Raw genomic sequence first — 14,845 nt, 5'->3', positions numbered from 1 at the left:
TTTAAACTATATCCTCAAAATTTAAATACCATCTTGGTATTAGTCTTCAGTATAGTTACTATATTATGCATATATATATATATATATATATATATATATATATATATATTCCTGTTTTGTTAATTTGTTATGTTCAACATTTTTTTTATCAACAAATATGTTTAAGTATACCTTTGTGCCTAGCAAACAGTTACTTGTTACAACTCAGCTATTATATTCTGTATAACTTGTGTTATATATATATAGAGTCATAAAGGGCCAATGTGAGTTTTTAATGTATGGGATTCTCTGTAACAAAGTTTTTACTTGGTAAAAGACAATGCAAGTTTTTAAGAGTGAGTAATGGCTGACCTGATATAGGAGAAAAATAACATTATTTGAATACTAAATAAGGTGGATTCTTCCCCATAAACTCTTGAATTCAAAATTATTGGATACTTTATAATTATTGCTTCAGCATTTGCCCTTTTATATTAACTACTTAATTTTTATAATTCTATTAATAGAATATACCCTCAAAAGGAATGTATTTTTTATTACTTTACAAGACATTTTATTTATAGAATATTTATGTTCACTTAATGAATTTGAAATGTAGCTCAAAATCTTATTAATTTCATGTTTCTGAATTGAAAAACAGTGTTATGAACCTATTAAATTTTTATCAATATCTAGGTAAATATAAGAGTGACTTATCACATTCAAATGTAGAAAATATCAGACAATATATTTTCAAATTATAGGAAAATATTTTGTTTTCTCTTAATTACTATGTTACAAAATACTTCCATGTTTAAATTACGAATAGGTAGTTGTTATTCCATATAAAATGATTCATTTATTTTACTCTCTGTTAATGTCACAATGGTTAGATTTTGTTTGTATACCCTTCATACTTTTGAAAGGAAGTAACTTTTAATCTGTATATGGCAGAATTTAAATATTTTAAAGCTTCAAATATCAGATGATTATTTTATCCTTACTGACATTTATAGTTTTAGAATTTTTAATCTATGCTAGATAAATACAAAGAATATCTGTAATGCTTTTAAAGTGATACATGATTCTATCTAGGTTCGAAACTATGATGTGAGTTAAAGACCTCTGCATTAAGTTCACCTGTGACTAAGAATTTACAGAAGCACTAAAGTGTAGGGTCTGTTGACTTTCTACCTTAATTCAGCCTAGTCTTTCTTTTCTTTTGTAACTTATGTGAGAAGTTCAAACATTTATGGGTGTGATGGAAATCTTGATTTTTTAAAAAGTAAAACATAAAATGCTGTTGGAGTAGAACGACATCATTGGCAGTATATTCAAGACAATGATATGAATGGATTTTTTTTAATTTTAATATTAATAAGTCACTAGTACAATCAAATAATTGTCCCAAGGCATTATTAAAATTCCAATTTTCTCTATGGCCATATGACTTTCATTGGATACCATGTATCCAGTGCCTATATAGATTTATGAACACCAAAATTTAAAAATGTTTGGTTTACTTTTATTTGTCTTTTTCTCATAATATTATTTAAATTCAAGATAAGTATTAAAAATAGAGATTGGTTTACTTTTGTGTATTTGCATTCACTGTAAGCCTTATAGATACTCATGGAATTAATATTGTTGTCAATTATTTAATATTTTATGTAATTAATAATGTATTAAATACAGTATCATTTTAAAAGATTTCTCAAAAGAGTACACTAAATCTAGAAGGGCAATATATTTCACATTTAAAATTCTTTTTTGTAAGTATAAAAATAAAATAATATACTTGAAAATTTTGGAAGAGAGATCTTATATATTTTTAGATATCATAGATGAACAGTTTTTTATGCTCTAAGTTTAAGATTCTCTCTAACTTTATAGGTATCCTATTTTACCAATATCAGACTTTCTATTGGATCATTCTCTAAATAGAATTCCAAGTATATAAATTTAAATGACCATGGTTTTATTTCTGAAGCCATTATGCTGACAATCCAGTATAGAATAATTATGTCTAATAGAAAGTATTTTCCACTAGAATAAATTAAAACATATTTCATATGATATATATATTATATATGACTTTAATACATAGAATCATAATAAAATTTCCTTTAAAATGGCAGTTTTTTCCTTAACTAGTGATTGATACAAGATTTACATTTACTTTGGGCTTCAGTCCTCAAATTAATAAAAAGTAATGTCTTTGAAGGATTGTTTTAGAATTTTTTTTTAGTTAAGATTGTGCAAAGAGTAAAATTAAAGTTTTTAAAATGCTGGAGCTAGGAAATGTAACTTTTGTATTTAATATTGAATATGGAATTATATATTTTTAAAAATGTTTGTAATTATGTGTCCATTGTTTTTGCTTTCTAAAATTAAATTATATGTAACCTATATATAAAAATAATTTATATGTAATAGGAAGTCAGAGTTAATTTTAAACAATTAAAACTTGCCTTAAATGCTATAATTTTATACCATATATTATGGACTTTTAATAAAATGGTATATTTTGAATTATGCAATCTAGATACAGTTGGTAACCAAAATTTTTTATTCATCATCATATTCTGCCCAAATAAAACCTATATTTATTGACTGAATCAGTTTTCAAACCAGAATAGTTGTTTTAGGGAAGCAGTGCGTAACGGTCTTACCATTCTTTTGTAGAGTGAAATGATAAAATCTAGAATGACAGCCTTACATCCAACCTCAGATACTAGATATTGTAAAATAGTCAATTCTTAATTCTCAAATATTTTTGTTTTCTATTTAAAACATATTTGTTTGCTAATACAGAGATAATCATAATATTTATTGAATAATCAAAATATTATATACTCTGTTTTTTAAACTTAATACCAGAAACTATCATGAGGTACATAATACCATTGTGCTTATTTTAGAAGACAGTATACTAAGACACAGATATGCAGCAAGAGTTAATAAGCCAAAATTAAACATTAATTAGCATGAAACATATTATGTCTTATTTTTAGGATACACAATTAACTGAGACATTTAAATTTTTCAAATAACTAGACTTGCTTGCCTAAAAGCTCTGAACTCATTTCAGAGCACTTCCTAGCCCAGATTATCCTACCAACTAAAAGAGTAATATGCAAATTAACCATCACTCTGCTCAAGCCATATGCCCACCAGCCATACCCACCAGCCAATCAGAGTGAGTATGCAAATTAATCCCAACCAAGATGGCTACAGCCACAGAGAGCAGTTGAGGGGCTTGGGTTTTCCCAGTAATAGAGGAAACCAAGCTTTCTACACACCCTGGCCAGCCTAGACCTCCACTCAAGGCCTAGACCTCCCTGTAGGGGAGGGCGGTTAGGGGTGGCCAGGCCAGTAGAGGAGGGAAGTTGGGGGCAAACAGGCTGGTAGGGGATCAGTTAGACATCAATCAGGCTGGCATGGGAGTGGTGAGTGGGTGATCAGGCTGGCAGGCAAAAGTAGTTAGGGGCAATCAGGAAGGCAGGCCGACAAGCAGTAGGGAGCCAGCAGTCCTGGATTGTGAGAGGGATGTCCGACTGCCCATTTAAACTCTATCCCACCGGGCAGTTTAACATCCCTCAAGGGGTCCCAGATAGGAGAGGGTGCAGGCTGGGCTGAGGGACACTTCCCTACCCTGTGCACAAATTTCTTGCACAGGGTCTCTAGTTTTGTATATATTTTTCTAATCTCTACCTTTTTATGTTTTGAGCTTTATACTTTTAATTTTCCCCGTAGGATTATTGAACTTTTGCTCTTGTAAGTGCCTCAAATCCCCCTCTAAATATATTTGTTTATACGTAATGAGTCTGAATCCTCCGCAAAAATGTTAGAAACCACAAATCAGTATTTGGACTAGCATTTGTTAACTTCCTTTATCTATTATAGATTTTCAGCAATTTATTTCTTTTTAGGCTCAAATATATTTTTAAGGAAAGCTACATTAAGTAAGAAGTGGTTATAGGCATATAAACAATTCTCTTATTTTAAAAAAATCAAATTAAAATGTTTGTAGTCTCATTTAGCCTATAAATAATTTTACTTTCATCATGAAAATTGATAAAAATTGCACATAACTTGTTTTTGAGAAATAAAAAATGCTTAAAGTAATTTATAAAAATATAAAACTTTATTTATATACCGAAACTATAATATAAACAATGTACCATAAAATTTTAGAGGAGTGTGAAATAAATATGGTGACATTTGATATTGTAAAACAGGTAAAGACTTGAATTGAATCTTGAAGATTGAATAGGAATTGCCTAATTATAGAAAAAATTATTTTAGGCATGTGAAACAATATGGGTGTAAGGAAAAAGGTACCATAATTATTGAATAGTATGGAAACGATCATGACAGAGGTGGAACATCAGTGTTGGAGTTTGGAGAAAATAATATTAGATAGGTAAGATGGGGTAATGGAGAGCCTTGCATGTCGGGCTGAGGCGTATTCCAAAGGCTACGGACTCTTGCTAATATTTCCTAACAAGCCCTTGTAATTTTTCTGGAAGGTTATGAAAAAGAAGAGGTACCTCAGCACTTTGTTCTCTTCTGTGCTAAATATCCAGGCAGAATATCGGGGTGCTTGTAGGTTCCGTTTGCAGGAGAAAAGGAGAGCTATGACAATTAGCTGAGTGTTCTGCAATGTAGGTCTTTAGTTTTGAAGATCTGTAGGGAAATATTTCCTAAAACTTTTATGTGACAGTCACAAATCCAGGTGATGTCAGGAAAAAAGGAAGGAAGGTAGGAAGGAAGGAAGGAAGGAAGGAAGGAAGGAAGGAAGGAAGGAAGGAAGGAAGGAAGGAAGGAAGGAAGGAAGGAAGTTAAGGGAGGGAAGTTTTGTGGTCAAGACTGAGCCCACTATTGTGCTGCTCACTTTACACATGTATTATCACATGTCATCCAACCTCACACAGATCCTATGAGAGAGGCACAGAACTCGAGCTTTACTTAAAGACACTGATGCTTAGAGGAATTGAATGACTTATCCAAGGACATGTAACTGGTTAACACTGGGCTTCATGGCCTCCAAGTTTGAGTAATGCTGGTGAGACAAAATCCAATAGATTTCTCTCTCATTGGGACTTTTCAAAATCTTGAATAAACTCTAAGAAGAGAACCTCATTTAAAAATAGAATGTCTGTATCAGGTTGAAGTTAAGAGACTAAGCAATATTTTAAGAACAAAATGAACATAATCTCACTTTTGGTTGTGAAAGTTGAGACAAATACATGAAGTTAAAAGATATTTCAAAGTCAGTTTTGTAAGGCTTCAAGACTGATTTATTCTGATTCCAAATGGTGCAGAAAGAATAAAAAATGGCTATATATAGTTTTGAACCTAGCAGAATGGTAAAATCTGAAAGCAAATAAATGAATGTTTAGCACTTATTGTATTTGTATTTATATTTATATTTACATTTATATTTGTCTCAGGAAAGTTGAATTGTAAATAGTATGTTTTTTCTTAGAGTAGTCTTTTATAGAAGCATAGGTGAGAATCTAAAATTCAAAATATAGACCCTTGACTGCAATAGAAGAGCTAATTTCACTTGCGTCTTCACAGTAGGAGAGAAAAAAGAAGTAAATAAACTAAAGAAGCGGGTATCAAAAAAAGTACGTGAGAGACATTATGGTAAATGCACAGGGTCTGGAGCAGGACTGCCAGAATTCAAGACTTGGCTTTTTAAAATTATCAGCTGGGTATTTTAGGGCAAGTTGTTTTGCTTCTCTGTACCTCAGTTTCTTTATTTATAACATGGGGATATTAATATTAGTTTATTTCATAAATATTGTGAATATAAACTGAGTAAAACTATACCTTATTCCTAGTAACTACTCTTTATAAATCATAATGACAAGGAAATCTGTATTTTTAATTCTGTCAAAAAATAAGGAGAGGAAGTATGAGGAAATATACTAAAAAGGATCAAATACCCAGAGGAAAAAAAAAATTAGAAAAAGTTACTTTTTAAATGGGAGATTATTGGAAATTTTAAAAGCTAGTTTCATTAACATGGTGAGAGCAAAGTCATTATTTCCTAAAGGTAAAGAGGCTGGTTAGGTAAAAAGAAAAGTGGTCTGAAATGTGGAAACTGCTGATTTGAAATTTTGAATATAGAAAGGAGAGAAATAGAAGTTAGATCAGAGATACTCACATACCCCAGCTACTCAAGAAGGATTGGCTTGTGTCAAAGAATAAAAAGGAGTTTAAAAAGGCAGAGAAATTTGAGATAGGATTACAGAGGAAACGAGATGACACCAGTGGTGGAAAGGTACAACTTTAGGGTGTTAAGATGTAGGCTGTGAAGAGTCTGAGTTGGAGTTCAGTGTTTTATCTACAGTGAAAAGAATGCAGAGATGGGGAGAAAAGTGGTTTGGAAAACTGAAGAAGTGTGAAGAAGTCAATTGTGGTAGATGAGGAAGCTCATTCTTGTTTCTTTTAAGTAATGAAGAATGCCAGTTGAAAGGAAGATGAAATACATGGGATTGAATGGTTCAGGAGAAGGACAAAATATAGAAGAGCAATTATGAGGAAAGTAAGCTATGAAAGAAGAATATATTGTGAAAGATCTTTTGAAATTAAGACAACACCAGTTTATATTAGGACTAAGTAGTTCCAGATAGGTCAGGCATTGGAAGAAAGGGGAGAATACTTGTCAGAGGGAAAACCAAAGGTGATAATTACATATTTAAATATTATACCTATTATAGAGAGGTATGCAGATTTATTTTACATAACTGGAAAACAGGTTTGGGAAGGTGATTACTTAAGTAATGCTACTCAGTTAGCTATTGATAAATTCCAAATTACAATTGAGATTTGTTGTCCATTGTTGTGCTCATTGTACCTCTGAATATCAGAAGTTCTTGACAATCTATTAGTGTAGATTTGCCTGAAAGTAAGCTTTATTTATTATAGAATTTATTTATAGTAATATTCTCTGGTCCAGCAAAACTGGCACTTGTTAACAACAATACATTTTGTAATTTGTAATTACTTTTCAGTTTTATTACCCAAAATCTAGTTTTATATATATATATATATATATATATATATATATATATATATATGTAACTAAATGCCTATTGTTAAATCTTGAAATTTTAAAAACTTTACTCTGAAGAATCCACTATTTTAAAATTATTAAATACTTCAAATTTTTCTGCAATAACTAACTCAACTTTTAATGTTTAAAGTGGAATCCATAAGCAGCCATTCAATTCATGTAAACAGAAATATCCTTTCCACTTGAAAGGTAAAATTTTTATAAAAATGACTGTCCTTCATAATCACTACTTGATAAAGGTAAAAAAATAAATTTTAGAGGAGTGTGTCCTTTGTAAATATTATTTATAACAGATATTTTAATGTATTGTTACTATATGGATATTTAGTTACATCTTCATGATGTATATCAGAAATTTTACTAAATGATTTTTTAACTTGAAATCACTAAACTTGAAGTCTTTGTTGTAGGTAGGAGTAAACATTTTGTTTATAAAATATTAGGGAAACAAACATATTGTGTATTTATATTATATACTGAAATATTTCTTTTGGATTTTTCTGTTCTATTTTTTGGAGTGATTGAGAAAAACTATCAAAGCTGTTTCATTAATTAATAGAACCTTTTAAATTAAAAGCATTTCTTTAATATCTTTGTTACTTCTTCTTTATGAGAACAGTTGCAACTAGTATTTACAAGATGAACTTAAATATAGGCTTTCTGGGATCTGTTGTTATAAGTTAATTTGTAAAGAGAGGATACCTTCTTTCAGTTTAACAGTAACTATAGGAATACTAGATAGCTGGAAAACTAATCACATGTTCATTTCATTATATGTTCATTATTTTAGAAAGTATATTTACAGACAATTTGCTGTAATTTTTTGACAATATTATCCCTTGTAGCCCCAAGCTTATATAATTTTTACATTTTTACTTAAAATATGAACTCTAACTTATATTTAATAACCAAATCTTTAATGAGTTTTTAAATGTTTAATATTATCCCAAAGTTTAAAATTATTGTTTTTATATATGTGGGAAAGAAACAGCATTAGAATTAGGGACAATATTGATGAATCTTAGTTGTGTTGATTATTAATGTATGCCCAATGTTTCATATATATGCCAAGCAGAAAGATATTAAATAAATTGATAGAAGGTAATATTAATGTGATGAAGAATTCTGAGATACTTGATATTACTACTTTTTCCATGTAGGTCTTTGTAATATTTTAAGACCTTGTTGAGAATTTGTATCCCATGCAAGCAAGGTAGATGTCATAGTGAGCATGATACTTTAGATGATTTTACCCTGATGGGACAGAGGAGCCCAGCACACATACCTGTACTTGGTAGGTTAGTGAATTTAGATTCTAACCTATATTTGGAGAAACAGCCTCTAGATTTATTTTACATCTACTTAGTCACCCTCCTCAGTAATATTTATAAGATTACTACAAAAAAGATTTTAAAATGTGCTAACTACTCACAGGAATTCTCTGCAAAAAAAAATATAACCGGAGATGAGAAAATAAAATCTCTACTGTTCAGTTCATAGTAGCATGAAGTCAATATCATATGTCCTATCATAGTATTGCAAGGAAAAGAAAATATTAGGGCATATTTTAATGGTGGAAATTTAAAGTCTCTTGAGAAATGACAGGAATTTATTACAAAGAACAAAAGCAGAAAATGGATTTAAAGATTTGTCCTTTTATGAGATGTTACTTTGGAATATAGCTCCTGTCCCCTTTTTAAATATGATTTAACAAAAACCTTGATGTGACTCAACATTAAGTCTAGTTTTTCTCCAAGTATCTAAGGTTTCAACTGAGGAAGAACTAGGAATCCCTTGAGAAGTGGACTATTTAAATAAAGCATGACCTAATGTAGCAAGCAATCTTACATTGTTTTTGGAGAACAGTGAGTTAAGCAGGAGCCTGTGAATTTCTTATCCTTTCTTTTACTCTTAACTTCTTTATTCTATCCTAATAGAACTTTTGAATTTAAACGCATGAACATGACTATATTAAGTAATTGCATCTACTTTTCCTGACACTGCTGAACCTTTAAAGTTATGCTTTTGCTCATATCTGAGTAATATTGATGAATATATATTAATATAAGACATAATGTTCATTAGAATTGTGTCTATACTGTAAAATTACCCCACTTCACCTATTCATAAATATTATCTACTGAGGTTGCTACTTAAGAAAAAGAAAAAAGAAAAAAAATCTTAACATTTTACACTTTAAGTTTACTCTTTTACATAAGGTTTTTAAATATTTTAATGAATTAATCAACAGATATATTATGCGCTCATAAAACATTTTATATGTAGTATGTTATTTGCTTGGAAGTGAAGTGAACAATAATTATGGTTCCTAACATTTTTGTGCTTATTTTCAAGACAGGCTGATGATACTATTGTATATTATTCCATATTAAATTTTTAGTGTTTAGCATAAATGATAAAATAATATTATGGCAATTTGTTAAAATGCTATTAGTTACTTGTTTATTAATGTGAAGTTAATGTTTACATTTTCAGACGGGCTCTAAAGTTATTAAAAGTTAATATTTTAGAAGATAATGTGATAATAAGAACTCAGAACTGCAAATTTAGTTGCTTTTAGTATGGATCCCTAAATTCATGTGGAATCAACTTGTTGGTGATATTCAACACATTAAGTAGGTGGATACTTTTATGCCAAAGTAAACTTCATTTCACCACTTCTTCCAATCCCCGACTGTATTCATTGATAGGAAAATTACTCTTTCAGTTTTACTCATTGAATTTCTTGAATTTTTGTTTCACCATCTCTTTTCCCCCAAGAAAACAAAGGGGAAGAAAAGAGACTACTATTCATGAATATGGTCAGGATACCTTTAATACTCATGTGAATTTTTATCAGTCACCGTCACGATTTCAAGTCATGAATTTATTTTTACATGCTTATTATGCATGCGTATTTACATACATTGATTATTTAATTGATCTTAAATTTCATTAAATTTGAATTAATAGGAGAATAATTTGTTCATAGGATTTTGTTCTCGTTATATTACATTTTATTTTATTTTGTTTTATTTGAATAATCAGTTTAAGGCTTATAAAGGTTGATTTGCTCCTAAACTGCTTTGTTCCCAGACATTGCCATCTTCCCCAACTACCACCAAGTCCTCTCCATCTGATCCCATGACCACCTCCAGAGCTAATCAGGTACAGTATCATCCTGTCATCTACACCATACCTTTCACGGGTGATTGGCTGCACACTGGAGAAAAAGATAATGGTGGGTTAAGGATGTATTCGTTCATTCACCACGATCAGATTCCAAACAGCCTGGGAAAGAGGTTTTATTTCTGAAAATTTGTATGCATTTTTCACTTTAAACAACAAAAATATATTCAGGTGGAAAATTACTATAATTTTGAATTTTCCCCTTTAAATTACGATGACTTGAATAAAGAGCTCTGAGGGTTATTTATTGAGTTGTTGTTTTCTGATCTCCTTATTGTTTCTTCCTTGGATTCTTGGTATATAACTTAAGAATATCATATATGTACAAAATAAATGTTTAATATGACTTATTGAGCAAAGGTATATCTTTAAAAGTGAGTGCACTTTCATTTGTTTTTTATTTCAGGCATTATTTACTGTGTAAATAATTTTAAACTTTGGATGAAAAGCATTTGTAGCAATCTAAAAGTAACTGAAAATTGGTATTTCTGATCATTTCAGTGCTATTTAATGACTCAGGAAATGGTATTTTCTTAGAATTTAATACTAGAGTTTTCTTTGGTGGAGTTTCAAACTGCAAAGTACAAATATATTTTATTAATATGGTTTAATGATTGTTTGGTTCTGAATATTTATAGATCATTCTTCAAAATGTGGTTAATTTTGGCAAATTTAAGGAAATCCTCTAAAATATTTTATGTAATTCATACTGTACTTTAACTTTACAATTGTGGAAAAATATATTTATTAAAATGATTAAACACATTTTCATTTTGTCTGAGTTGAGCTTCATTAAGGTGAGAAATGGTTTTTTTTTCTTTAACACTTACACTTTTTTACTAATAATAATATGGGATTAGTTAAATATTAAAAGCTTATGTTTTAAATATATTTTTCATAGTTGACTAATAAATCATTAACTTTGAACTATATTTGCTAAATATATTAAGTGTGGGTTTTGCATATCATCTAATATAAGGCTATCATAATTATTTTTCTCTATTGATTCTAATACTTTTGCAATCTTAGAAAAAAATTAAAATAATAATTGGAAGAAAAACTAATAGAATGTTAGGAGTTGATTTTTATTTTATGCAATAGCATTTCCTCAGACAAAAATACTTTATAATGCTCACATTTTAGCCAAAAAAAATTGGTTTAAAAAGTATACATCTGTAGTGATGAAACACAGCACTTCTCTTTGAAGGAAGTGATACTGTCTATAAAGTGAGAACCAAGTTTGTATTAGTGATGCATGAAATTAAAAAGTGTGTGTGTTTATGCTTTATATTCCTTATCAATTATATGAGCTATAATTATATGATAATAGAAAGCTATTGGGAAAATAACTGGCTTTATGTTTTTTATGCTTCTTTTGCACTTCATCCTTATTTCTTTCTAAACAAAAACAAGGCAAACGAATACAACTACAATAAAAAAACGAATGCTTTTTCTGAACATAAAAAGTAAAAAATTTTGGATGTAGGAAGAAAATTCTTTTATGAAGTTAGATATGAATATTATTTTATTTTATATGAACATGTGACTTTTATAAAATGATTTATTTAAAAGTCTAATTATATGTTGATGTGTACCAATACATTTTACTCTCTAGGTATGTTACTACATCTAATTCTGCCAGAATCTAGTATTTTTCTAATTTGAAGTATTAAGTCATTTGTGGTTTTATTCTCTGGTCTACTATACTCAGTTATATTTATTAAATATGTTTTATTGTTACTTGTTTTTCTTCTGTTCTTATATAAACAAGCATTGTAGCTCCTGGAAAACATGAAGCAAAATATAAAAGAACAAAACAAAATCTTTAAATTCATTGAAGAAATTACAGTTATCATTCATCTTGATGTTATCAATAGTTTTATTCCCTACAGTATTTCCCAATAGATTCTATTTATATTGTAAGATAGAAGGTAATGTGGGTTTAGTTGTTCATAAGTCACATTGTTTCTTGTGTATAATCCTAATTAAGTTAGTATCACTTTATTATATAGATTTAGATCTGTAAGGGAACTGGAGTAGGATATATGAAATATTAACCCCTGCTTCCATAATTAACCCTTTGCACTCCGCTGTCCCCTCTCAGGGGACATCGGAATTCTAGCATATCACTCGGATGTCCCCTCTCAGGGGACATTGCAGTTTATTAGTGATTACGGGGAATTGAGTTAATTCAACGCACTTTTCCGCCGTTAGCGTCGAGTAGCTGGGTAGCCAATGTCCAGAATGGTTCGGAGTGCAAAGGGTCAAAATACTTTTAAACCTATAAAAAAATGACTTTTATTACTGGTTTAGGTTTGCTTTGTTCTTACCCAGCCATTTCGCAGACATGTCTCCAGTTTTATAACTGGAAGAAATGGTACAAGCGCAGAACGTTCCATTTTAAATTAAAAATTATTGTTTAATGTGTTCCAGCTAATATGAATTAGGCATAAATGAGGCATGCGGCCTGCCTTCCGTGAGTTTGACATGGTTGGCCTATGCTGTTGAAAGCAGCTATAAACTTTTGTCATGTGAATTTTTATAAACCAATATAAAATACATCCAGACTGTGTTATTTTCATTTTTGTTAATTATTTTAATAACTAAATGAGTTATATTGTGTTCTAGTTCCAAAATAGTTTGTCTGTTACAAACTATTGAGATCAAAAGAAACCTATATGTTCATATTGACCAATGTCACCCCAATCAATTGAATAAATAAAAATTTAAAAACTAAATATAAAAAAGAAACTAGAGAGTATTAATCTTTTTAAAATCCAAAATAAATAGCACAAAAAATTATTGAAGAGTTTTATCTGCAGTTTCAACATTTAAAAATATTTTCTATTCTTTAAAAAATAAGTATGTTTCAATACATAGTAAATTTTCCATTCTCAAATTCACGTAGCTCAGACTGAGAGACTGTAGCTATAATGTTGTGGCTCTAATAATTTGACTCTGAAAATTGAAGAACTATCATATCAGAAGCCATATAGAATGGAGGCTTAAAGTCAAGATTAGCCGAATTGCTTATATGATCATAGCCTTGTTCTGTCATTTTCTTGCTGAGTAAATTGGGTTCAGTTTTTTGTTTTGTTTTTTGAAATTCAAATTATAATAGTACCTCAAAGAATGGATATACAAAATAAATTCATTAACTTTCTTAGAATAGCACAGTTTCTAGACTATAATGCAACATTAAGTTAAGTTGTATTTATTTTATTTTTTGAAATATCTTTAAGTAATCATGAAAAAAAATTATCCTTTAAGATGCTAAGTGATGTGGCACACAACATGTTAAAACTGACATTTTTATTTATCTTTAAAGAAAAATTCTAAGATAGTATTGCTGCTTTTCAACTCTAAAATATTTCTGTAATTAAAGTCTCTATGCTTTTAAAGATAGCATAAACTACAATTATTTTCTTCTCTATTGAGAATAGTTAGTTTTTGTCCAATTAATAGTGCAAATGTTATTATATCCCTTTGAGGAAGAAAAATTAACAATATGCAAGTTTGACATTTTTTTAAAGATGGAATTTTTAATATGAGAAAAATGTAGAGATATAATAAGTAGAATTACATTATTTGAGCAATGTATTTAAACTTAATTTAAAAAGTCAGTTGGCTTAATCTGTTCTTAGTTGATACTAATTTTTCAGTCACTTTAAGGTTCAACAAAAAGTTTTGTTAATCATTGGTACTAAAAACTAAATTTCATCCTTAATTTTTTGGTTCCTGGTTGTTAGCTTTCCTGGGATTCTTCTCAAATTTTAGGAAAATATTAAAAAGAGAGTGATTTTAGAAATTTGTGCTTTATGGACATTTATTTTTGTGTGTGTACTGATACGTTTGAAATTATATATCAAAATATATAAAAAAAAAAAAAAAAAAAAAAAAACAAATGTAAAATAGGTAATTCATATATAATACCCCTGCTATGGTAACAGAAAAACAAATAAAATGTCTGGTCTCACTTTAAATTCATGACTACAGATCTCACATGGGCTTTGACTGCTGTCAGATAATCAATCATAAGCCCATTCACCTTTTTACTCTCTAGATAACTCATGAATTCTCTTTCCTTTCAATCTTTCTATTTGTTTTCTGTTGCTGTGTAACAAATTACCGCAAACATGGTGTCTTAAATAGCACATGTTTACTATCTCATAGTTTCCATGAGTCGAGAGTCTGGACATCACTTAGCTGAGTCCACTGCTCATGGTCTCCCAAGATATAATCAAAGTATTGCCTGGGGTGCATTCTCCTCTAGAAGCTTAACCACAGACAATTCTCTTGTAAATCCAGGTGGATAGCAGCATTCAGTTCCTTGCAGCTGTAGGACTGAGGGCCAACTTCTGGCTTTTGCCCTCAGACTCTAGAGACTGCCCAAGTTCCTGCCCCAGGACCCCCTCTACAGGCACTGCATAGCTGGGCTGTTTCCTTCTTGCAATGCTGGCAGGAGACTATTTTCAGTGTGTACTAGCAAGATGGAGTCCTATTTATTGAACCTAATCACAGAAGGGGCTTCTGATCTGCTTTACCATACAGCATAAGCAGAAAGCGACTTTCCATTCCCTTGCCATA

General features: G+C 29.9%; 1 protein-coding gene across 5 annotated transcripts in view; it reads left to right on the top strand.

Annotated features, from left to right (window-relative positions):
• NOVA1 (NOVA alternative splicing regulator 1) overlaps positions 1-14,845 on the top strand; it is a 138,639-nt gene that overhangs the window by 107,511 nt on the left and 16,283 nt on the right. For all 5 annotated transcript variants that reach the window (XM_084869947.1, XM_084869948.1, XM_084869949.1 and 2 more), the window contains one exon: positions 10,166-10,237. In XM_084869947.1, coding sequence (XP_084726073.1) covers positions 10,166-10,237 — 72 coding nt within the window. The remainder of the gene's footprint in view (positions 1-10,165; positions 10,238-14,845) is intronic.

This window comes from Pipistrellus hanaki, assembly GCF_964339955.1.
Source record: "Pipistrellus hanaki genome assembly, chromosome: 1".
NCBI classification, from domain to species: Eukaryota; Metazoa; Chordata; class Mammalia; order Chiroptera; family Vespertilionidae; genus Pipistrellus; species Pipistrellus hanaki.
Note: the sequence above shows the minus strand (reverse complement) of the source record. Positions and strands in the feature narration are given on the sequence as shown.